The sequence below is a fragment of the Neoarius graeffei genome, chromosome 23 (assembly GCF_027579695.1).
Source record: "Neoarius graeffei isolate fNeoGra1 chromosome 23, fNeoGra1.pri, whole genome shotgun sequence".
Classification (NCBI taxonomy): Eukaryota; Metazoa; Chordata; class Actinopteri; order Siluriformes; family Ariidae; genus Neoarius; species Neoarius graeffei.
The window spans coordinates 14,460,420-14,487,340 of NC_083591.1; the positions used below are offsets into that span (position 1 = coordinate 14,460,420).

The following is a 26,921-nucleotide window of genomic DNA, read 5'->3' on the forward strand; positions in this document are numbered from 1 at the left end:
GTAAACATGGCCTTGTCCCAACTTTTTTGAGATGCGTTGTTGTCATGAAATTTAAAATCACCTAATTTTTCTCTTTAAATGATACATTTTCTCAGTTTAAACATTTGATATGTCATCTATGTTCTATTCTGAATAAAATATGGAATTTTTAAACTTCCACATCCATTGCATTCCGTTTTTATTTACAATTTGTACTTTGTCCCAACTTTTTTGGAATCGGGGTTGTACATCTCAACACCAAGCAGAGTTGATTATTTTCCACACATGTTTCAAAGTAGTTTATTCCTCTTACAGCATAGCAATTTTCCAACAATTAATTTTTTTTTTATTAACAACACATCGTACTTTTTATCCATTTATAGTTATGTTAAAAACCACACCTATTTAATCACTGACCTACTGGCTATACATTACAGATCCCTGAGGGTTTCCAAACCATAGGAGATCAAGCACATACGTAAGCACAAAGAGCTTATAAGTGCCAATGAAATGAAATGAAAAGCGCTTGTGGTCTAATTGCATATTTTACCTAGGCAATAGTGCAGCTGATATCAGTGGACAGCGAAATGGATTTAATATGCTGAAGAAAAGCACGCGGGAGTTAGAAGGCACAAGTATAACTTAATAAAAAGTTAAGGTGACTATACCTCTGCCTGAATTTAGTTCCAGTCTATAGTAGTCACACCACAACTATAATCCCGACTATAATATCGGTTGGTTCTGCCACTCCACGGTGGTGTAGTGGTTAGCACTGTCGCCTCACAGCAAGAAGGTCCGGGTTCGAGCCCCGTGGCCGGCGAGGGCCTTTCTGTGCGGAGTTTGCATGTTCTCCCCGTGGGTTTCCTCCGGGTGCTCCGGTTTCCCCCACAGTCCAAAGACATGCAGGTTAGGTTAACTGGCGACTCTAAATTGACCGTAGGTGTGAATGTGAGTGTGAATGGTTGTCTGTGTCTATGTGTCAGCCCTGTGATGACCTGGCGACTTGTCCAGGGTGTACCCCGCCTTTCGCCCGTAGTCAGCTGGGATAGGCTCCAGCTTGCCTGCGACCCTGTAGAACAGGATAAAGCAGCTAGAGATAATGAGATGAGATGAGGTTCTGCCACTCAGGGAAATAAATGCATGCAACTTAGGAATAGTCATGGAAGTTTTTTCCAAGTAGTAGCACATTATTCCGGGTCATACTGCACAGCTTGGACTTCAAAACAACCCATGTACACACTCCAGTGGTTGATAAAATACAGACAGGTCACAGACTACAGAAATATAATTAAAAAGGATATAAAATACGGAGTGGTTACAGATTTTAATACGGATGCATCACGGATGCTAATAATTTACGGATTGGTCACGGATGTTTCAGTATATTACAGACTGGTTACTGATTTAATACGGATGATGCATCATGGATAAAAAATTAAGAAGTCTAAAACAAACAATTAAATGTTTGGACTGCCGAAGTTCATAATTAAAATATCTTACCTGTGTTTATATGTTTACTTTATTAATTTACTATTGATACTTCATGGAAAAAAATCACATATCCGTGAATAAACGATCCGTGCTTTGTATTATATTTTCAATTTTCCGCGAATCCGTATTCCGTGACTTCATGATGTACAAAGAGAAAATAGCACGTGCTCAGACAATGTCACATGTAAACAGTTACCTGATTGGTCAGATGTTTTATCGGCTCAGGTTCAGGTCGGGAAAAATTGCTCCAGAAGCGAGCTCACCAATATGGATAAACCCAGGCCTGGGCTATAGGTATCATTTTCAGTCTGGTGTGACCACCGACCACATAAACTGCAGGGGACCGAGTTATTTATAGTTATCGTTATAGTTGTCGACATTGTGGGACCGAGACTTTACATCACATCAATTTTCCAACAAATAAAAATTATATTCGTTAAGGAATGACACATCATACTTTATATTATTTTATAGTTATGGAACGAAACAAGTTAGTTTCTTTTATCACTTATGCTTCAGCAGCTATAAACAGTCACTCCCTTGATCAGCCAATCATTTTTTTTCCTCAAACTTGAAATGAACAAGTCAATAAATACAACATGTCATTACTAACCCTGTGATAGACTGGAGACCTGCCCAGGGTGTACCCTATCTCTCGCACGAAATCAGCTTGGATTGGCTCTAACTTTCCCGTGACCATGATGGATAAGTGGTATAGATGAAGGATGGATGGATGGATGGATGTTGTTACTAGGAAACCACATAGAGCAACCTCCTCTGTCCTGAAGACTTTCCCATGTCGGAAAACTCAGAAAAGTACCTCCAAAAATGCTACATCTGAACATCTCACAGAAAACTTCACTTATATTTACCAGTTTTTCCATGAAATCAAGTCGTACATGAGCTGATAACTGGTGAGGCGCATAGCACTGAGTCGGCTATAAGCCATCTACGGCGAGATTGAATGGAATAACCATTTTATTTTATCCACATTCACCGGATTTTGAGAAACGGAGCATTTTTATTGTTATTTTCTGCAAATTCGATAAATAAAAACTTGATACAAAATCTCATCTCATCATCTCTAGCCGCTTTATCCTTCTACAGGGTCGCAGGCAAGCTGGAGCCTATCCCAGCTGACTACGGGCGAAAGGCGGGGCACACCCTGGACAAGTCGCCAGGTCATCACAGGGCTGACACATAGACACAGACAACCATTCACACTCACATTCACACCTACGGTCAATTTAGAGTCACCAGTTAACCTAACCTGCATGTCTTTGGACTGTGGGGGAAACCGGAACACCCGGAGGAAACCCACGCGGACACGGGGAGAACATGCAAACTCCGCACAGAAAGGCCCTCGCCGGCCACGGGGCTCGAACCCAGGACCTTCTTGCTGTGAGGCGACAGCGCTAACCACTACACCACCGTGCCGCCCTTGATACAAAATGTCTGACAAAATAATTTCTGCTTAGAATGTAAACACCAGTGAAATGACAGTAGCAATTTGTGAAAAATGCTATAATAATAATAATAATAATTCTTGAAAAATAAAAAAGATACATTCTTACCATGAAATACTTTCATTCCATATTTTGTTGCTTTTTTGTATTTTTGGGGGTTTTGTTTTCCAGTAGAGTTTTTATTTCGTCCTCGGTTGGTTCAGAAACACGCTTCGCCATTTTGGTTTTCTCTACTCACGGTATATGAGCTAATATCCTAGTAGTAGAGTAGCCAATCAGAGCACGCGATTGTTCATATCCAATGAATGTGAACAGAATAACAACAGTTCCACATTTTTCATATATTTATTTAAAAACATCAGCTATACAAGTCAGGCGGCATAGTGGTGTAGTGGTTAGCACTGCCACCTCACAGCAAGAAGGTTCTGGGTTTGAGCCCAGTGGCTGACGGGGGCCTTTCTGTGTGGAGTTTGCATGCGTGTCTCCGTGGGTTTCCCCCACAGTCCAAAGACATGCAGGTTAGGCTGATTGGTGGCTCTAAATTGACCGTAGGTGTGAATGTGAGTGTGAATGGTTGTTTGTCTGTGTGTCAGCCCTGCGATAACCTGGCGACTTGTCCAGGGTGTACCCCGCCTCTTGCCCATAGTCAGCTGGGATAGGCTCTAGCCTGCCTGCGACCCTGGAGAACAGGATAAGCGGCTACAGCTAATGAATGGATGGATGGAGCTATACAATTCCTTGTGTACGTTGTTACTACTGTATTAGAATACAAACATATTACAACAACTACCGATTTAAAATTTTGCCTTTAGCCACTATCAGAGCTTCTGTTTTAAAAAATTAATCACCTTCTGACCAATCCGAATTGAGAATTGAACAGCGCTGCTGTATAATAACAAATTAATCTAACCATAGCTCATAATACTGCAATTAGATTATGACAATCATTTAATCATTGTGACTGTATAAGATATGGAAAAGGTTCAGAACTGAAAGTAAAAACACAAGGCGTCACTGAGACTGGAACAAAATAAAGGGAAGAAAACCAATGTGACTTTTTCTTCAACTCCGATATACAGTATATATATTTTTTTGGTAATAGTGCCATACTTCCTGAGTCTGACCTCCAGCCAAAACACACACGTAGAGATCTGTAGTCATTCAGGGTCTCAGTACGCACATTCCCATAATGGTTTGGTTGATTGGGCAGAAAGCCAGGTAGAGCCACAGAAAGTGGGCAGGCACAGTCGAGTGGTGTCACCACCGCACATGGTAGGGGTAATGCATGTTATATTTCTGTCTGAAATCTCCATGCATGTTTTCTTCAACAGCAAAGACTCAGAATGAACATTTATGATCAAAAGTTACAATATGGTAAGATTTAGGGTGGATTAGAAGCATGTACTACTACTACTTGACTACAGATCCCATCCATGTCCATCTACACAAAGTCCCACATCACACAGTTATGGTAATTAGTTAGCAGATACAGTATATTGCCTGATTCTACTTGGCTACTTACCTTTCCTAAGCCAATGTGGTTGACTAGCTTGCAAGCTGTTAGGGTTTTGCTGGGATTCGAACCTGGTTCGTTGGTGTGATAATCCAGCAAACCCCCACTAGGCCACCAGGGGGATGACTCAAATGCAGAGGCGTGAGGCGGAAGTAGAAAAAGAATCAAAAGGTTTATTTAAACTATATACACTATATACAGGGCAAAACAAAAGACAAAAAAAAACCAAAGAGTATAATCCAAAAGAAAAGCAAAGTGCAAAAATTCAAAAGCTAAGAAGATCAAAAAACACAGTACAAAGGAAACTGGAGATAAACATAACAGCACAAAGACTCCGTGACAAGAGGACTGAACTCAGGGGTATAAATAGACAAACTAATTAAGGACACAGGTGAAGATAATTAGGCAATTAACACAAACACAAGACACAGGAACAGTGGCGGCCTCTAGAGGCCAAAATAAACACGACATGAAAAGGAAATAACAGCGGCCTCTAGAGGCCAAAACAGTCCTAGTCCTAACAGGACCCCCCCCTCTAGGAGCGTCTCCTGACGTTCCCAGGGCGATCCGGATGGGCCGAATGGAAGTCCCGACATAGTTCTTTATCAAGGACATCCCGAGCAGGAACCCAGCAGCGCTCCTCAGGACCATAGCCCTCCCAGTCCACCAGATATTGCAACCCGCCGCGGACCCGGCGGGAGTCAAGCAGGCGATTCACAGTGAACACAGTCTGCCCCTGGAAGATGCGGGGGGGTGGGGGGTTCCTAGGGGCAGGGGCATACGTAGACGTCAGTACGGGCCGTAACAGGGAAACATGGAAAGTGGGGTTGATCCTCAGAGTCCGGGGCAACTGGAGCCGGTAGGAGACAGGGTTCACCCTGCGCACCACCTTGAAGGGGCCAATGTAGCGAGGAGCAAGCTTGCGGTTCTCCACCCGCAGTGGAAGGTCCTTAGTGGACAGCCAAACACGCTGCCCAGGGCGGAAAGCGTGTGCAGGTCTTCTATGGCGGTTGGCCTGAGTCTGGTTGGTTCTGGAGGTCTGTATGAGGGTCTTCCTGACCTTGCTCCAGGTCTTGCGACACCGTCTCACATATTGGTTGACCGAGGGCACCCCCGCGTCCTCCTCCTGGTCCGGGAACAGAGGTGGCTGGAACCCGAATTGGCACTGGAATGGCGACAGCTTGGTGGCCGATGACTGCAGGGTGTTGTGGGCGTACTCCGCCCATGGCAGCCAGGTGCTCCACGATGTCGGGTTATCCATAGCCAGGCCTCGCAGGGTGGTTTCCAGGTCCTGGTTGAGCCTCTCCGTCTGACCATTGGACTGTGGGTGAAACCCAGAGGAGAGGCTGGCAGTGGCTCCGATGACCTTGCAGAACCCGTGCCACACTCGGGAGGAGAACTGGGGCCCTCGGTCTGAGACGATGTCCTGTGGAAGACCAAAGACTCGGAAGACATGATTAAACAAAAGTTTCGCAGTTTCAAGAGCAGAGGGGAGTTTGCACAGTGGTATGAAGCGGCAGGCCTTGGAGAATCTGTCAACTAAGACCAAAATGACCGTGTTACCTTGTGACTCAGGGAGACCCGTGATAAAGTCGACTGCCACGTGGGACCAGGGACGCCGGGGAATGGTCAGAGGATGCAGGAGACCCTGGGGACGCTGTCGTGGGTTCTTGGTTCTGGTGCAAACCTCACAGGACAGGACAAATGACCTTACTTCCTTCTCCATGTTAGGCCACCAGAAGCGTCTTTTCAGGAAGTCCAGGGTCCTCCGAGCTCCCGGGTGGGCGGTGAGAGGGGAAGAGTGACCCCACTGGAGAACCTTGGCCCGGGCTTGATGTGGGACGTACAAGAGGCCTGGTGGCCCCGTCCCAGGACCGGGGTCCTGGCGTTGGGCTCGTCGGACAGCCTCCTCAATACCCCAGCGGACAGGGGCCACAATCCGGGACACAGGGATAATAGGCCCGACTTCATTCTCCCTGTTAGTGGCAGAGAACAGTCTGGACAGTGCGTCAGGTTTGGTGTTCTTGGAGCCGGGGCGGTATGAGAGGGTGAAGTCAAACCGACTGAAAAACAGGGCCCACCTAGCCTGTCGAGGGTTCAGTCTCTTGGCTTGCTGGAGGTACTCCAGGTTCTTGTGGTCAGTCCAAACCAGGAATGGATGTTGTGCTCCCTCCAGCCAGTGCCTCCACTCCTCAAGGGCCAGTTTGACCGCTAGCAGTTCTCGATCCCCCACATCGTACCGGGACTCAGCAGGACTCAGGCGGTGGGAGAAGTAAGCGCAGGGGTGCAGCTTTCCTTCCGAACGTTGAGAGAGCACCGCGCCGACACCACTGTCCGAGGCGTCCACCTCCACGATGAATGGTTGGGAGGTGTCCGGGAGAACCAGAATGGGTGCCGTGCAGAAGCGGTCCTTGAGGTCTTTGAACGCCTTTTCTGCCTGAGGAGACCAGCCATAAGATCCACCTGTCCCTTTGGTGAGGTCTGACATGGGTGCTGCCACAGAACTGAAGTTCCTGATGAACTTGCGGTAGAAGTTAGCGAATCCTAAGAACCGCTGAACCTCCTTAACGGACTTGGGAGTAGGCCAATCCCGGACGGCCAGGGTCTTGGCAGGGTCCATTTGGAGTTGGCCTGTCCGTACAATAAATCCCAGAAAGGAGACCTCGGGAACATGAAATTCGCATTTCTGGGCCTTGGCGAACAGATTGTTCTGTAGCAGCCTCTGGAGAACCTGGCGGACATGGTGGCGGTGCTCCTGCACGGTCTTGGAAAAGATAAGGATGTCGTCGAGGTAGACAAAAACGTATAGGTTAATCATGTCCCTTAAGACGTCGTTGATTAGGGCCTGAAAAACAGCTGGTGCGTTGGTGAGTCCGAAGGGCATCACCTGGTATTCGTAGTGCCCAGACGGGGTGTTAAAGGCAGTCTTCCACTCGTCTCCCTGTCGGATACGGATGAGGTGGTATGCGTTCCGTAGGTCCAACTTGGTGAAGACGGTGGCGCCTTGGAGCAGGTCGAAAGCTGTGGACATCAGCGGAAGGGGATATCGGTTGCGCACAGTGATCTTATTCAGGCCCCTGTAATCAATACATGGTCGGAGCCCCCCATCCTTCTTGCCGACAAAGAAGAAGCCAGCTCCAGCAGGTGAAGTGGAGGGTCGAATAAACCCAGAGACCAGGGCATCTTTGAGGTATTCCTCCATGGCCTTGCGTTCTGGCTGAGAGAGTGAAAACAGTCTGCCACGAGGAGGGGTAGTCCCAGGGAGCAAGTCGATGGCACAGTCGTAGGCCCGGTGCGGAGGAAGAACGGCGGCCCTGCTCTTGCTGAATACCTCCTTGAGATCCCAGTACTCTGTGGGAACTTGAGATAACTCGGTGAGATCAGGGGGCTCGGCAGGAGACACAGGAGAGCTAGAGAGCAGACAAGAGGCATGGCATGCAGGGCCCCATTCCACAACCTGGCTTGTTACCCAGTCTATGCGAGGGTTGTGGCGAGTAAGCCAAGGAAGGCCTAGAATAACTGGGAACTCAGGTGAAGGAATCAGGTGCAGGGATATTTCTTCCTTGTGACCTTGAGACTGGAGGAAAACTGGAGAAGTAACTTGGGTGACTCTTCCATCACCTAACGCTTGGCCATCGAGGGCAGACACAGACAGAGGGACTTCAAGAGGTGCAGTAGGTATATTGATGCTTTGGGCGAAGTGAATATCCATAAAGTTCCCAGCCGCCCCTGAGTCTATCAAAGCTTGACAAGAGTGGACAGACTCACCCCAGGAGATGGAGACCGGGATGTAGATTCCTTGGCCAGGGAGTCCGGGAGAGAGGGTAGGCCCTGTCACAACCCTCCCTCGGCTGGACGGGGCGGTCCTTTTCCCAAGAGTTCGGGACATGATGCTCGGAAGTGACCAGGCTTGCCACAGTAGATGCAGCACTTGTCCCTCCTTCTGCGCTCCCTCTCAGATGCGGAGAGGCGAGTACGACCCACTTGCATGGGTTCTGGACAGTCACTGAAGGAGGTAGACGGTCTCCAGGTAGAGGTAGGGAGGCTGGGGGGGCTCAAGGCTTGGTGGCGTTCTCTCATCCTGTTGTCCAGACGAATAGCATGTGAGATGAGGGTTTCGAGGTCACTTGGGCATCCAATAGAGGCCAGACCGTCCTTGATGGGGTCAGACAGACCATGGTGGAAGGCTGACACCAGGGCAGTCTCGTTCCACCCACTTACTGCTGCGAGTGTTCGGAACGAGATGGCGTAATCTGCGACGCTTCCTCCTTGCCGGATGGACATGAGCTTTCGGGCTGCGTCGGTACTGATGTCTGCCTGATCGAAGACCCGAAGCATCTCTTCAGAAAACAGCTGGAAATCAAAGCACTCAGGTCCCTGTCTTTGCCAGATAGCAGTAGCCCAGGCTCGCGCCTTACCAGCTAATAAGGTGATCACAAAGGCAATCTTGCGGCGATCCGTAGTGTAGGTGGTAGGCTGAAGCTCAAAGGTGAGTTGACACTGGGTAAGGAACTCTTGGCACTCACTGTGCTTGCCGTCATACCTCTGTGGTGCAGGAAGGCTGGGTTCGCGAGGTGAAGAAGGCAGCATTGCAGGAGGCACTGGAGCAGGAGTGGGAGCTGGATCAGGAGCAGGAACTGGATCAGGAGCAGGAGATGCAGGCAGAGATGTCAGCTGTGCCAGGGTTTTCCCAATTTGCTGAAGCAGTTCCTCGTGGCGAGCGAGGGCCTCACGTTGGCTGGTGAGCGTACGTCCATGAGCGTCCATGGTCGCTCCGAAGCGTGTCAAAGCTGCCATAAGGTTGCCCTGAAGGTTGGCCGGGTAGACAGTTGAAGCAGCCTCTGCTGAGTCGGTCATGACGGAGTCTTTCTGTTAGGGTTTTGCTGGGATTCGAACCTGGTTCGTTGGTGTGATAATCCAGCAAACCCCCACTAGGCCACCAGGGGGATGACTCAAATGCAGAGGCGTGAGGCGGAAGTAGAAAAAGAATCAAAAGGTTTATTTAAACTATATACACTATATACAGGGCAAAACAAAAGACAAAAAAAACCAAAGAGTATAATCCAAAAGAAAAGCAAAGTGCAAAAATTCAAAAGCTAAGAAGATCAAAAAACACAGTACAAAGGAAACTGGAGATAAACATAACAGCACAAAGACTCCGTGACAAGAGGACTGAACTCAGGGGTATAAATAGACAAACTAATTAAGGACACAGGTGAAGATAATTAGGCAATTAACACAAACACAAGACACAGGAACAGTGGCGGCCTCTAGAGGCCAAAATAAACACGACATGAAAAGGAAATAACAGCGGCCTCTAGAGGCCAAAACAGTCCTAGTCCTAACACAAGCACTATTCATCTCATTCTACGGTACTTAGATAGTTAAGACAAACTTGGCGATAGATATAAATAATTTGCTAATTAGGTCCCATAACCATTATTCCAAACTGTTTACCAGTTTATTAGATGAATTATCATGTCATTTGTCCAGGAGAAATGTAGCTCCATCCATCCATCCATCCATCCATCCATCCATTATCTGTAACAGCTTATCCTGTGCAGGGTCGCGGGCAAGCTGGAGCCTATCCCAGCTGACTATGGGCGAGAGGCGGGATACACCGTGGACAAGTCACCAGCTCATTGCAGGGCTGACACATAGAGACAAACAACCATTACTATGGTCAATTTAGGGCCACCAGTTAAGCTAACCTGCATGTCTTTGGACTGTGGGGGAAACCGGAGCACCCGGAGAAAACCCATGCAGACACGGGGAGAACATGCAAACTCCACACAGAAAGGCCCCTGTCGGCCACTGGGCTCAAACCCACAACCTTCTTGCTGTGAGGCAACAGTGCTAACCACTACACCACCGTGCTGCCCACAGCAAGAAACAATTCCATTGAAATGGTCGATGACCAATCATAGACCTTTCCCAACAGTCAAGGTGGGTTGCATCCGACGTCACATCTGCCTCATTAGATATGCAAGACATGAAATGGTGAGCTCACATCAGCTAAGCTCACTGTTCAGAAAGCATTACTATCACTGGGATGCCTTGCTGGTCGTTAAAATACCCTACGCTTGTGTTGTTTTGAGCTGTTCAAATCGAACAAAGAGTGAAACTGATACAAGTTTCTTCCGGGTTCTCTGTGAAGTGAAAAAGGGTGAAAGAGCAAAGGATTTTACCAAAAGATAACAAGAAAGGTGGCTCTTGAACCTTTCACTACGATGGACGGGAGCCGAGTCGAAGAACACTCGGGTTTGCAGTGATCACTTCATGAAAGGTTTATAAATTCCTCTGATTTATTTTGTTTGGATTCACAAATCACTTTTCTCACCATTTTCTGTTATTTCATGATGCTTTGAACTTCAGGAGATGCTTCAGTCCTCAGATGTGTTTTTGTTTACTGTTTGATCATGGTCACCATATTGTAAACCAATGCGTATTTTTTCACTTTATTGATCAGGACGACCCAGTAATCTTTACAAGGACGATGATGTAGATTGGGCTCCTACACTGAACTAGATAGATAAGATAATCGAGACAATCCACGGAAAGACAAAAGCAGGGCCCTGTACTACGAACGGAGGTCAACCTACCCAGAAGTAACCCAGGGTTCCCCCGCTAAACCGGGGTTGACAAAACCTGGTTATCTTGTTTGGGGTTAAACGGTACTACGACGCCAGTTATGAAGTTGATTTGTTGAACCTGTGTTAACCTAATCAGGGTTAATGCGCGTTCACGTTAAAGGGGAGGTTATCGGCGCAAATCACCACTGTTCACAATGGCACGGTCGCCGTACTTCACGGAGGAAGAATGCGCTGTCATAATGCAAAGCTACGAGGAGTTCAAAACAAGATTAAGAGCAAAATCTAACACAGCGGCTGCCAATAAGGAGCGGCAAGCATGCTGGGAACGAATTGCCGATCGGATAAATGCGTAAGTACATTCTCCCTTCTACATGTTCCAGAACAGAAGTATAGGATGAGAGAAAGCTTCATGATCAATCACAAGTCACAGAAAATGGTCCTTCGACGTGGCCCCAGTCATATATAGCTTGTTTAATGTCCAAAAAATCCTGAATAAAATTTGGCATGGTAAATTCATGGAGTAGCCTACATAAGCTGATATGTGCACAGAGTCACATGAATTAGGATGACTGACTGTTCAGTCCCTTTGACTAAGTCGGTGTCGGTCCTGTGAACATTTCAGAGGTAACAGCAGTGCCAAACGCACCTGGCAACAGGTGAAAATGAAATATAAAAACATCATTCATAATGGTGCGTGTGTGTGTGTGTGTGTGTGTGCGTGTGCAAGCAAGCATTCATTTGCCTTTTATTTATTCAAGTTTTATCTGTTTGCCTAATAGTTCAAATTGTTTTGTATATAGTTTATATTGTTGTTGTGTGATATTAATGATAATATTGTGGGAAAACTACTTTGCACGGACGTTCATTTAATTTATTCTATCGTCATTTTGTTTGTTCTATTTTTGTGTATTTTATTTATTTATCTGTTTGTCTAGTTGTATCTATTTTTCTAATAATAATATATATTTTTGCATTAATAGTTTGTTTTTTCCTATTAAAATAATCTTGTGTTCTTGTTATAACTTTATCTATTTATCTGACTGTTTAGTTGTATCTATTTTTGTTACAATTTCAATATTTTTAATATAGAAAGTTTGTTTTTTTCTATTAAAATGTTCTTGTGTGATAACTAGTTCTTGTGTTATATTTATTGTAGTTGTATCTATTTTGTATCTCAGACTTAAATATTTTTGTAAAACAAGTGTTTTTCTATAAAATATTCTTGCGTTCTTGGTAACTATGTTCTTGAGTGGGTTCTTTTTTTTTTTTTTACAGAAAAGCCGTTCTGCATGGACATTCATTGAAGCCCTCGTTGTTTTTTAATGGTTATTTATGAGCGTTTAGGGGTTACAATAATGTAAGTCTAGGTTGCTTTATATAAAAGGTATGTCCAGAAATATTGATGTCACTGTCTAAGCAGAGGGATCTGGCTTCTTTAGACGCTGTCTTCTTAAAACTGAATAAATATTTAAAAAGAGCCAAATGAGCCAGTCTTTTGAACGGCTCTTTTCAAAGAACGGATCACAAAGATGTGGATCCCATCAAAGAGCCAAAAATCCCATCTCTAATCTGCGCTCCGATATCGCACGGGTCATCCAGGTACGCTGGCATTGTCTCTAGAGGAAATGTCGGTGGAGAGGTGGTGTTTAAAAAGGGTGTGGTTAATCGGAAACCTTGGGTTAACCAAGAACATAACCTGAGACGAGCAGGTTTGAGATGCAGCGTAAATTGCCATGGCAGCATACCTCGGTTTGAACATAGCCAACTTTCGTAGTATGGGTTAATCGGGAAGTTACGCTGCATGTGATCAAGTTACTCTCGAAGTTACCCTGGTAAGCCAGAAAACCCGCTTCGTAGTACAGGGCCCAGAGCTCACAAGTTAACAACACTCAACTGCTTCCCCGGCCATGCAGTTACAGTGAGTCATGATAACTTCTCCGTCCTGTTTCACCAATGCCCAGGTCTTTAAAGGGGTTTCTGTGGATCTTTGTGAATGATTTACCTGGAGAGAAGAGCATGGAGGACTGAGAATCAAGCGGCTGTGGTTTGTTTACACCCGATACTAAAACTTGTAGCGTCCTAGCAACCATCGCAAAGACGTGTACAAAAAGCCCAAAAATGCCGACTTACCCGGGAATAAACGATACAGGATTTATCTTGTAGTGTCCTGATCCCCAGATCTTTAACCTAGCCATATATAAAAAGTTGTACACCTCCATGCTCTTCCAGGTTTTCATCTGTCTGTCCGTGTAGAACGATGTCTGCAGCACCAGGTAGTTTGAGGTGTCGGGGAACCCAACGGATGGCTCATTTTCCAACTTCTTTGTTAACGTGTAAAGATCTATCCCATTGCAAAGAGCAACTTTCTGAAGGTATCTTGACCATGCATTGGCCTCTAAACTATGAAAATAGTCAGAGATGGTTTCACTAGCACTTCACATAATGGCAGCCAAATTGGTTTGCCTGACCACCACTTCATTCACTGGAAGTAAACTCGTAAGCAAAGGTCACATGACTGAATACAACCTATAGCCTATTAGCAAACATGCGAGAATAGTGTTTCCTCACCACAACCTGCTTCAAGCAAAATTCTTCAATATGTTTACAAAATTTCGCAAACATTTTTTAATGTCCTAGGATATTTTAAGTTGTTTTTTTTCCCCGTCATTAGAAACCAAGTGCACGGATGTCAAAGTCAAAGTCCCTCTCACACCAGGATCTGGTCTTCCCAGGCAGTCTCCTGTCCCAGTACTAACCAACTCGTAAGGCGTATGGGTGCGGCACTGATCTCCGTTTCGATAGCCCTCGGCCTCTCGCCTATACAGCTCAAGTTACAATGGGGAGGCTAGTCCTCTGGTAACCACAAAAGTTTGACTTCCCGGCTCACATTTGTATTGCAGCATGCCTTGCCAGATGGTAGTAGGTACCATTTTTATGATGGTCTTTGGTATGACCTGACTGCGAGCAGACCTCCTGATCTCCCGGTCGAGACGCGGACACGCTAACCACTAGGCCAAGGTCAGCGCACGGATGTATAGAAAGCAAATCAGACTTCAACCTTCAAGATCCTGAATCTTTTGGCCAGAAAAGGGCACAAAATGTAGCACACTCCTGTGAGTGAGACGCATTTTCTGTGTATCTAAAAGCATCTTTCTTTGTATTTTGAGAGCACTAGAGAACTAGTAAATGCTAAAGACAGTAAGGAAACATACATGCACGCGTTTAAACCCAAGGCTGAAAAGAAATACTCAAAAAAAGACTTTCTTACACAGCTATAAAGGCGAAGTAAAGGAAGAAGGAGACGATTTTGAGGCTGCTCACATGGCCATGATTTTCATGGCTCACTGCCTCATGTCTGCATTAATATTCAGATCACAACCTCTGTTCACTCATAAATATGCTGGGTGGAGGGGTTACCGTTATCACACACACACACACACACACACAAGTTAGTTTCTCTATTCGATGGTACATCTGCAAAATGACTTTTCTCCATTTACTCTGATTGAAGGTCTGAAGAACATTCCAGAAAATTCAAAGCCTGGGCATAGAGAGAGGATGTTCGGTTGGTTACACGTGGAAACGATGATTGAGAAGAGGTAAATAAAAGCCACTGGCTGGCACTTAAACACAAACACACACTTGCACCCTGTGGAAGCGGGCTTTAACCCAACACATCATGTTGACGGATCTGACTGTGTCCAGGCTTCAGGTCAGTGGGAGACTCATTCAGACTCGCACTAACCACTGACGCTGTCCAAGGAAAAGCGGAAACCAGAAAATGTCTTGTATTCCTAAATGACGTGCCTCTCATAAATCTCTGACATGTTTTCGACTGCTCAATAATATGCGCTCTCTTTACAAAGACGCGAATCAATTTAATGGATGCAGGACATCACATTTTACACAAGCAGCCACATAATCAAACAGAGATTTCTTCAGTGAAATCATATTTCTTACTGTCAACACGGTTAAACACCAGTTCAAAAACTATTTTATGGTTGTTCTGGAGAATTTATAGTTTGACTAAGTATAAGCAAATATTTAAGCGAATACCATCAGACAAGACGTCCTACAAGTAGGCATGTCATGATATATCATGCAACGATAAATCACGATACACATCGTGTACGGCGATTTGAATCTATGGAATAAAAAATAAATCGCGATTATTACCACACTGTGTAATCTCTTCGGTTTTCCTAAGTGTCATTATGTTGTTTAGACAGTGGAGGGTGCAATACCGTACAGTACATGATTATATATACAGGACACTTTTTCCATGGAATAAAAACGTGTGTTCTATTCCCTTCTAGCGGGTTTCATTCATTTGGTTTGATAGTATGCAATATCGTTAGCATATCGCTTATCCTACGTGTATTATGTCACTCTACCCAATGGAGAATGAGCGTGCAATATCGTTACAATATTGCACGTTGTCAAGACAACATGACGTCACACGTCGGAGATGTAAAACTTCCACGATAGCAAGCGACTGTGACAATGTGTAAACAAACATGGCCGCCAGGTTTGCGTCGTTAAAAACAGAAGATTTTGAAAGAATTTTGGCTGCCAGATCGCTCCGTTGTGTGTAGCTGTCGATGTTGATTTTAAAAGTAACTAAGTAAATTTCACAGGGAAATGAATACTTAAGTATGAATGAAAAATACTGTGGTGAGCGTGCGTGGAAGAAGAGTCCGGAGATAGAAATCTTAGATTCTCAGTTGTTAGCCTGTGCTAGTAGGTCTCAGTAGCACTGGCTTGACTGTGCTAGCGTTGGCCTTCGCTAACACCACTGCTGAATGCTACACTGGCTGGAAGGTAACTGGACTGCTGCTCTAACAGCACCAAGTCGCAGGTAAGCTAACGCTGGCCTTCGAGAATGCTGATATGAAGAGAGTGTATTATAATAATAATAATAATAATAATAATAATAATAATAATAATTCAAAAAGTTTCATCCAATTGGTTAATTACTAATCTTAAGAAAATTCTTATTATGCACAGCTGAAGAAATTTTCACTTACTTATGACGTTTCTTAGCTGACATCTTGACCACATCTAACGCATTGGTGTCTCTGGCCACCGCCAGATGGTGCACATGACCTAGAAATCAGCTGATCCCACATATGGCTGAGTTGGTATGTCCCTACATCCCGATTCATGCATTATTATTATAATTAATAATATTGACTGGCTTTTTTTCATGGTATAGCAGATATATTCCATTCAGCTAGCATGATACTGAACTCGTCTTCGATTCGTTCAATCTCATGCTAGCTGAATGGAATATATCTGATATACCATGAAAAAAAAGCCAGACAATATTATTTAAATAGCAGGAATGCACTCCACTTCACCGTAGGTGGAAGTAACACAGCTCTAATGCAGCAAACACACACACAAAAAAAACCCCAGATCTTATATGGGAAAGGATTATTCTGCTACTGACTCTATGAACAGAATTAACAAGAAATAAGTACTCTCTTTTTACAGACTGCTGAAAACTAAAGAGAAACAAATAGATGTAGTACAAATGTTTATACATTTTTATAAAGAAAATGAAACTTTTTTTAATTTAGCAAAATTATATTCAAGTTGATAAATAATAGGAAAATAAATGTTGCATTTTTTTGGTAATAAAATTTTCTAAATATTGTGGGTGGGGAAAATCAAATTGTGAACCTAACATGAATCAAATCATGAATTGGGTGAATTGTTACATGTCTATCTACAAGTTGGAGTATTTATCAACCATTTCAGATACTAGGCAAAAATAATCTAGATTATTATACATACAGGACACTTTTTCGAGGGAATAAAAACATGTGATCTATTCCTTTCTAGCAGATTCCATTCATTTGGTTTGATAGCATGCAGTACTGTTAGCATATCGCTAATACTACGTGTATTACGTCAATCTACCCAATGGAGAATGAGCGTTGAATATGGTTTACGACATTGCATAGTTGTCAAGACCATCAGAGCTGATGCGAATATCCAGTGTTGCACATGCGCAGAAGCATTTCTTTGTTTGCTGGCAGTGCCGGCAGTAAATTATCACAGTGAACTGAAAATGCCATAAGATACATATTACATGTAAACTTCTGCACTAGCAAGCACATTGGATATTGGTAAGTAAACCCCCCGTTCGTAACTGTCTGTCAAATCTATAATTGTTCCACTGAAGGTGTATGAATAATAATAATAATAATAATAATAATAATAATAATCTCATTATCTCTAGCCACTTCATCCTGTTCTACAGGGTCGCAGGCAAGCTGGAGCCTATCCCAGCTGACTACGGGTGAAAGGCGGGGTACACCCTGGACAAGTCGCCAGGTCATCACAGGGCTGACACATAGGCTACGTTTACATTAGACCGTATCTGTCTCGTTTTCTTCGCGGATGCACTGTCCGTTTACATTAAACCGCCTGGAAACGCCGGGAAACGGGAATCCGCCAGCGTCCACGTATTCAATCCAGATCGTGTCAGCTCCGGTGCTATGTAAACATTCAGAATACGCGGATACGCTGTGCTGAGCTCTAGCTGGCGTCTCATTGGACAACGTCACTGTGACATCCACCTTCCTGATTCGCTGGCGTTGGTCATGTGACGCGACTGCTGAAAAACGGCGCGGACTTCCGCCTTGTATCACCTTTCATTAAAGAGTATAAAAGTATGAAAATACTGCAAATACTGATGCAAATACTGCCCATTGTGTAGTTATGATTGTCTTTAGGCTTGCCATCCTTCCACTTGCAAGTGGTAAGTGATATGCGCTGGGATCACACACACAGCGGCTCAGTCCTGAATCACATCTTGTTCACTTCACTCGCGTGCTCTGTGAGCTGCGCAGGGCCGGAGTGCGCACCCTCCAGAGGGCACTCGCTGTTCAGGGCGGAGTGATTTGGAGCGCAGGATGCCTGCGGAGCCGAGCGTATCCGTGTATTGGTATTGCTGTGTGCACGCAAATCGTGTATTGGTGTTGCTGTGTGCACACTAATTGTTTTAAAAACGTTAATCTGATGATCCGCTGATACGGTCTAATGTAAACATGGGCATAGACACAGACAACCATTCACACTCACATTCACACCTACGGTCAATTTAGAGTCACCAGTTAACCTAACCTGCATGTCTTTGGACTGTGGGGGAAACCGGAGCACCCGGAGGAAACCCACACGGACCTTCTAGTTCATGTCATATTTTATTTTATTTTATTTTATTTTATTGTGTTTTATTTTATTTTGTATACCTCCTAGACACTTTTTTTCTTACTCCCCTCTTTTATTTATAGCCCCCTTTTTTGGCACTTGATGTACATGGACCACAATGAAAACAAGTCTTTACACTTTGTGCTATTCATGTATTTTAATGTACACTATTCTTGCATTTTGTACATTATTTTATGAAATAAACTCATCATATCTGATATACCACTCAAAGCCAGCCAATATTATTTAAATCTTTAATTCTGCGAACAACAACAAAAAAAACCCTCCGATAATTTCCTGAGGAAAAAAGCTGCTGTCAAATTTGAGACTTATTCCTGAGTTATCAATTAAGTAACGGTTCTGTTGATTATTTTCCTATAAAACACATATTCATTGTAATTCACTGTATACCACAGCAATTTGCCCATTTATTTTTATTAAAGGATGGCATATTGTACTCTTTATCCATGTACAGTTACGTGTCATGTTGTGGAATGTCTGAGAAACACCTTACTTCTTGTTATAGAGTGGTGCTTGAAAGTTTGTGAACCCTTTAGAATTTTCTATGTTTCTGCATAAATATGACCTAAAACATAATCAGATTTTCACACAAGTCCTAAAAGTAGATAAAGAGAACCCAGATAAACAAATGAGACAAAAATATTATACTTGGTCATTTATTTACTGAGGAAAATGACCCAATATTACATATCTGTGAGTGGCAAAAGTATGTGAACCTTTACTTTCAGTATCTGGTGTGACCCCCTTGTACAGCAATAACTGCAATTAAACATTTCTAGTAACTGTTGATCAGTCCTGCACGCCAGCTTGGAGGAATTTTAGCCCATTCCTCCGTACAGAACAGCTTCAACTGGGATGTTGGTGGGTTTCCTCAAATGAACTGCTTGCTTCAGGTCCTTCCACAACATTTTGATTGGATTAAGGTCAGGACTTTGACTTGGCCATTCCAAAACATGAACTTTATTCTTCTTTAACCATTATTTGGTAGAACGACCTGTGTGCTTAGGGTCGTTGTCTTGCTGCTTGACACACCTTCTCTTGAGATTCGGTTCACGGACAGATGTCCTGACATTTTCCTTTAGAATTGGCTGGTATAATTCAGAATTCATTGTTCCATCAATGACGGCAAGCCGTCCTGGCCCAGATGCAGCAAAACAGGCCCAAATCATGATACTACTACCATCATGTTTCACAGATGGGATAAGGTTCTTATGCTGGAATGCAGTGTTTTCCTTTCTCCAAACATAATGCTTCTCATTTGAACCATATATTTCTATTTTGGTCTCATCTGTCCACAAAACATTTTTCCAATAGCCTTCTGGCTTGTCCACGTGATCTTTTGCAAACTGCAGATGAGCAGCAATGTTCTTCTTGGAGAACAGTGGCTTTCTCCTTGCAACCCTGCCATGCACACAATTGTTGTTCAGTGTTCTCCTGATGGTGGACTCATGAACGTTAGCTAATGTGAGAGAGTCCTTCAGTTGCTTAGAAGTTACCCTGGGGTCCTTTATGACCTCGCCGACTATTACACGCCTTGCTCTTGGAGTGATCTTTGTTGGTCGACCACTCCTGGTGAGGGTAACAATGGTCTTGAATTTCCTCCATTTGTACACAATCTGTCTGACTGTGGATTGGTGGAGTCCAAACTCTTTAGAGATGGTTTTGTAACCTTTTCCAGCCTGATGAGCATCAACAACGCTTTTTCTGAGGTCCTCAGAAATCTCCATTGTTCGTGCCATGATACACTTCCACAAACATGTGTTGTGAAGATCAGACTTTGATAAATCCCTGTTCTTTAAATAAAACAGGGTGCCCACTCACACCTGATTGTCATCCCATTGATTGAAAACACCTGACTCTAATTTCACCTTCAAATTAACTGCTAATCCTAGAGGTTCACATACTTTTGCCATTCACAGATATGTAATATTGGATCATTTTCCTCAATAAATAAATGACTAAGTGTAATATTTTTGTCTCATTTGTTTAACTGGGTTCTCTTTATCTACTTTTAGGACTTGTGTGAAAATCTGATGGTGTTTTAGGTCACATTTATGCAGAAATATAGAAAATTCTAAACGGTTCACACACTTTCAAGCAACAGTCATTCCCTCACCAGTTAATAAACCTGTAACTGCTACAAAGAAAGCACTGACACTGGAGACTTCTTCCAAAAAGCATAAATAAACATCTTACAGAAAATGTCACCAAGTCAACAATTACAGACATTTTTATTAACCCTTTAACGCGACATGTCTGCCGTACAAATCTTTGTGTAAGCCGTTACCATAGAAACATTACCATATTAAAGCAAGTACTTGAATATAATCTCAATTCTCAAGCACAACAAGCGATTTATTCGCACCTAAACACGCTGGTGGCCCACTGACACCAATCTGATCTGCCTGAGGAAGCTTAAATCCTCCCTGATGATGCGGTTTGACCTTCACTTGTAAATCTCTACAGGAATGAAAGCTGCTCATGCATATGAAAGTCTAAGTCTATCCGTGCTATCAGAAGGTTTCACACTGTTCTGTGTTCAGTTATACATCACAATCATGAACATGAACACAAGCTCAAAAGGACATGTGAAAATAGAATAAATAAATAAATAAATAAATAAAGGGCGGCACGGTGGTGTAGTGGTTAGCGCTGTCGCCTCACAGCAAGAAGGTCCTGGGTTCAAGCCCCGGGGGCCGGCGAGGGCCTTTCTGTGCGGAGTTTGCATGTTCTCCCTGTGTCCGCGTGGGTTTCCTCCGGGTGCTCCGGTTTCCCCCACAGTCCAAAGACATGCAGGTTAGGTTAACTGGTGACTCTAAATTGACCGTAGATGTGAATGTGAGTGTGAATGGTTGTCTGTGTCTATGTGTCAGCCCTGTGATGACCTGGCGACTTGTCCAGGGTGTACCCCGCCTTTCGCCCGTAGTCAGCTGGGATAGGCTCCAGCTTGCCTGCGACCCTGTAGAAGGATAAAGCGGCTAGAGATAATGAGATAAATAAATAAATAAATAAATAAACTTCCCCTCCTACTACTCGCTGAACATGACACTATTATTACATACAGCGAAGTAAGGAAAGGTTTTCCCCTGTGCTGTTCTCTATAGCTGGTGAGAACAACGCAGCTTTGGGTTTGACAGACGCAGACATTCAACAGTGACACACTTCTGCCAACAGCTCCATTGAAAAGCCGATAATAAAACCGGGAATAGATGAACACTCCAAGTGCCAGTCAATGCCACTTAACTGGGAGACCGAGAAGGATGGAAAGAGTGAGAGAGTGAGAGGATCAAAGCAAACATTCAAGCGAGCAAACCACCTCAAAGCATCAAGGGCAGGAGAGATCTGTGTAAAACTAGTCATTACCCCGAGGTTAAGGATGCACTCAATTAGGCTACAGTACGAACGGCATTTCTTTTAAAAAGGGTTTGGCATTATAATAACACTGGAATGTACATTTCACTCAATATGGATGCCCTTTTCAGTCCTAATATATGAGAGGTTTTTCAAATGAAGGTTGACAATTCATATCCCAAATGACAAATCAACAAACTAGGTCCAGAGGAAAATGTTAGAAAATGCCAAAATATTAAAAGCAAACATTTGGAGTTGAAGGAAGACGGTACATCTCCGAAAACATGGTGTGAAGTGTGTAACTTGGACATGAAGCAGTGTGCGGCAGACAGCGGTAACACTGCAAACACACTAAATGCATCCACATGTCGAGATCCACTGTGTGTGCAGAGGGAAATGACTGAATTATCAGTGTTCATGCACATTAAAGGAGAACCGAAGGCAAATTTTTTTATCATCAAAATTCTGTTTCTCTCATTTTATTAAATATAGGAATGCATTTTCGATAGCTATTTTGTCGCTGCTATAGCAAGTTATGAGTGTTTGAAATATGGTATGTAATATATCAGTTCGTATGTCAAAGCAATGGCCGTAAACGAGATTTGTTGAGACTTGTACGAGACATCGTAGGACGGAAGTAATACGTACAGCAGAAATCAAAGTGACCAACATCTGCCAACGTTCCCTGTGCTCGAAATTACTCACTCATTCACTACTCCCTATAGAGGACTATATAGTGAGCTCATTGGTAAAATGAAAAAACGCTTTCGGACACTAGTCCGTCATGCTGGTTTTTACGTCGTTACTGTCGGACAATTAAAAAGTGCCAAATCAGGCGGCTGCTGGGTGTGTGTACCGGAGTGAGTAGTGGTGTGTATAGTGGTATGTATAATGTCGTTTATAGTGAGGTGTTGGTGTGTGTATAGTGGTGTGTGTACCGGTGTGTGTATAGTGGTGTGTGTACCAGTGTGTGTATAGTGGTGTGTTTACCAGTGTGTATGGTGGTGTGTGTGTATAGTGGTGTGTGTACCAGTGTGGGTACGTGTGCATATAGTGGTGTGTGTACCGGTGTGTATAGTGGTGTGTGTACCGGTGTGTGTATAGTCATGTGTGTACCAGTGTGTATAGTGGAGTGTGTACCGGTGTGTGTATAGGGGTGTGTTTACCACTGTGTATGGTGGTGTGTGTGTATAGTGGTGTGTGTACTGGTGTGTATAGTGGTGTGTGTACCGGTGTGTATGGTGGTGTGTGTATAGTGGTGTGTGTACTGGTGTGTATAGTGGTGTGTGTACCGGTGTGTATGGTGGTGTGTGTATAGTGGTGTGTGTATAGTGGTGTGTGTACCGGTGTGTGTACCGGTGTGTGTATAGTGGTGTGTGTACCGGTGTGTGTAGTGGTGTGTGTACCGGTGTGTATAGTGGTGCGTGTACCGGTGTGTATAATGGAGTGTGTACCACTGTGTATAGTGGTGTGTGTACCAGTGTGTGTATAGTGGTGTGTGTACCGGTGTGTGTATAGTGGTGTGTGTGTATAGTGGTGTGTATATAGTGGTGTGTGTACCGGTGTATGTATAGTGGTGTGTGTACTGGTGTGTACAGTGGTGTGTGTACCGGTGTGTGTATAGTGGTGTGTGTGTACCGGTGTGTATAGTGGTGTGTGTATAGTGATGTGTGTACCGGTGTGTGTGTGTGTATAGTGGTGTGTGTATAGTGGTGTGTGTACCAGTGTGTGTACAGTGGTGTGTGTACAGTGGTGTGTGTATAGTGGTGTGTGTGCCGGTGTGTGTATAGCGGTGTGTGTATAGTGATGTGTGTACCAGTGTGTGTGTGTGTATAGTGGTGTGTGTGCCGGTGTGTGTATAGTGGTGTGTGTACCAGTGTGTGTATAGTGGTGTGTGTGTATAGTAGTGTGTGTATAGTGGTGTGTGTGCCGGTGTGTGTACAGTGGTGTGTGTGTGTGTATAGTGTTGTGTGTGCCGGTGTGTGTATAGTGGTGTGTGTGTGTGTATAGTGGTGTGTGTACAGGTGTGTGTATAGTGGTGTGTGTGTATAGTGGTGTGTACAGTGGTGTGTGTGTGTGTATAGTGTTGTGTGTGCCGGTGTGTGTATAGTGGTGTGTGTGTGTATAGTGGTGTGTGTATAGTGGTGTGTGTGCCGGTGTGTGTATAGTGGTGTGTGTGTATAGTGGTGTGTGTAACGATGTGTGTATAGTGGTGTGTGTACCGGTGTGTGTATAGTGGTGTGTGTACCGGTGTGTGTATAGTGGTGTGTGTGTATAGTGGTGTGTGTACCGGTGTGTGTATAGTGGTGTGTGTGCCGGTGTGTGTATAGTGGTGTGTGTGTATAGTGGTGTGTGTGTATAGTGGTGTGTGTGTGTATAGTGGTGTCTGTGTATAGTGGTGTGTGTACAGTGGTGTGTGTGTGTATAGTGGTGTGTGTGTAGTGGTGTGTGTATAGTGGTGTGTGTTTGTATAGTGGTGTGTGTATAGTGGTGTGTGTGCCGGTGTGTGTATAGTGGTGTGTGTACCAGTGTGTGTATAGTGGTGTGTGTGTATAGTAGTGTGTGTATAGTGGTGTGTGTGCCGGTGTGTGTACAGTGGTGTGTGTGTGTGTATAGTGTTGTGTGTGCCGGTGTGTGTATAGTGGTGTGTGTGTGTGTATAGTGGTGTGTGTACAGGTGTGTGTATAGTGGTGTGTGTGTATAGTGGTGTGTACAGTGGTGTGTGTGTGTGTGTATAGTGTTGTGTGTGCCGGTGTGTGTATAGTGGTGTGTGTGTGTATAGTGGTGTGTGTATAGTGGTGTGTGTGCCGGTGTGTGTATAGTGGTGTGTGTGTATAGTGGTGTGTGTAACGATGTGTGTATAGTGGTGTGTGTACCGGTGTGTGTATAGTGGTGTGTGTACCGGTGTGTGTATAGTGGTGTGTGTGTATAGTGGTGTGTGTACCGGTGTGTGTATAGTGGTGTGTGTGCCGGTGTGTGTATAGTGGTGTGTGTGTATAGTGGTGTGTGTGTGTATAGTGGTGTCTGTGTATAGTGGTGTGTGTACAGTGGTGTGTGTGTGTATAGTGGTGTGTGTGTAGTGGTGTGTGTATAGTGGTGTGTGTTTGTATAGTGGTGTGTGTATAGTGGTGTGTGTGTGTATAGTGGTGTGTGTGTACCGGTGTGTGTATAGTGGTGTGTGTGTGTATAGTGGTGTGTGTGTAGTGGTGTGTGTATAGTGGTGTGTGTACCGGTGTGTGTATAGTGGTGTGTGTATAGTGGTGTGTGTACCAGTGTGTGTATAGTGGTGTGTGTGCTGGTGTGTGTGTATAGTGGTGTGTGTATAGTGGTATGTGTATAGTCGTGTGTGTGCCGGTGTGTGTATAGTGGTGTGTGTGTATAGTGGTGTGTGTGTGTATAGTGGTGTGTGTGCCGGTGTGTGTATAGTGGTGTGTGTGTATAGTGGTGTGTGTGTGTATAGTAGTGTGTGTGCCGGTGTGTGTATAGTGGCGTGTGTGTATAGTGGTGTGTGTGCCGGTGTGTGTATAGTGGTGTGTGTGTGTGTATAGTGGTGTGTGTGTGTATAGTAGTGTGTGTGCCGGTGTGTGTATAGTGGTGTGTGTATCGTGGTGTGTGTGCCGGTGTGTGTATAGTGGTGTGTGTGTATAGTGGTGTGTATGTATAGTGGTGTGTGTGCCGGTGTGTGTATAGTGGTGTGTGTGTGTGTGTGTGTGTGTGTGTATAGTGGTGTGTGTGCCGGTGTGTGTATAGTGGTGTGTGTGTGTGTATAGTGGTGTGTGTGCCGGTGTATGTATAGTGGTGTGTGTGTATAGTGGTGTGTGTATCGTGGTGTGTGTGCCGGTGTGTGTATAGTGGTGTGTGTGTATAGTGGTGTGTATGTATAGTGGTGTGTGTGTGTGTGTGTATAGTGGTGTGTGTGCCGGTGTGTGTATAGTGGTGTGTGTGTGCCGGTGTGTGTATAGTGGTGTGTGTGTATAGTGGTGTGTGTATAGTGGTGTGTGTGTGTATAGTGGTGTGTGTGTGTGTGTATAGTGGTGTGTGTGTATAGTGGTGTGTGTGTGTGTGTGTATAGTGGTGTGTGTGTGCCGGTGTGTGCTGATGGAGCGCAGTTTACCGTGAGAGCAGAGATCCTCACCGCACTGGACGCTGTTTGTCGGATCTCGGCGGCGCTGCCGGGCTTCAGCAGGTTCTTGGTGAATCTCCGGGTCGATGATTCCGCTGCCATTTGTTCATCAGCGCGATCCAACAAATGAACTCAGGTCAGAAAAGAAACAAAAGCAAAAATCCCTCCTGAAGAAAAAAATCACCTTAAAGCAGACTGCTGTTCCAGACAGCGCGCGCGCGCCTCTCTCTGTCTCTCTCTCTCTCTCTCTCTCTCTCTGTCTCACTGCGGGCAGGGCTCTGCTCTCCTCTTCTCCTCTCCTCTCCTCTGCTCTCCTCTCCTCTTCTCCTCTCCTCTTCTCTCCTCTTCTCCTCTCCTCTCCTCTGCTCTGTTCATTCAGCAGCTAAATTCTGGACGACAGTCGAGATTCAGCTCGACTGAATTAAACACCCTGATAAGTGTGCTGTGTCCTCGCCACTCTTTCATAACTGTGTGTTTATTCTAAGGGTTTATTCTGGATACACACAGATTCATCAGTGTTATCAGTGCACGTGTTTAAAATAGACTTAATATGAAATAAGCTTGTTTTCCAAAGCGTTATAAATAAACCCAGTGTACAAAATTCAAAATAATTTACAGTCTTGCTGTGGAATAAACATTTCCCACCTTTTGCTTTAGTAAAATTTGCTTTCGAAAATATGGTCATATAGCGCCCCCTGCTGCTGATCAGCTATGGGGGGAGGGAGAGAGGGAGAGTTACTTTGGCACCATCGTGTGTTAACACTGCAACATACACTCCCTTTCTGAGGAAGTCGATGCTGATGCTGGGCAGAGCCCTTTGCTCTCAAAACAGCTTTACTTCTTTGTCACATGGTGTCTATCACTGTCGGTGTACAGGTCTTTCTTACTGTAATAAAGTGCTCAGTGAGTGTTTACTCTTCATACAACACAAATGTATTTAGTTTCATCTTCAGTAAGTACTTTATTGTGGTAGGAGTCACCTTCTGCTATTTCTCATTAGAATGTACAGTAATACTGGAGATAAGGACTGTCCAAACTGACTGACTGACAGGAATGTCGATAAAATACTTCTGAACATCTGGAAAACTTATAACTGCATATCCTGTATCATCACAGTGCTAGAAAAGAAAAATCAACATGATCAGTAATTGTACAACTATATCCTG

At 44.3% G+C, this 26,921-nt stretch overlaps 1 protein-coding gene across 1 annotated transcript in view; it reads right to left on the reverse strand.

The window, feature by feature from the left end:
- dock10 (dedicator of cytokinesis 10) overlaps positions 1 to 26,129 on the reverse strand; it is a 282,351-nt gene extending 256,222 nt beyond the window's left edge. Inside the window, exon 1 of the mRNA XM_060905824.1 lies at positions 25,747 to 26,129. Within this exon, the coding sequence (XP_060761807.1) occupies positions 25,747 to 25,857 (111 nt within the window). The 5' untranslated portion in view covers positions 25,858 to 26,129. The remainder of the gene's footprint in view (positions 1 to 25,746) is intronic.
- Positions 26,130 to 26,921: the final 792 nt, after the last annotated feature.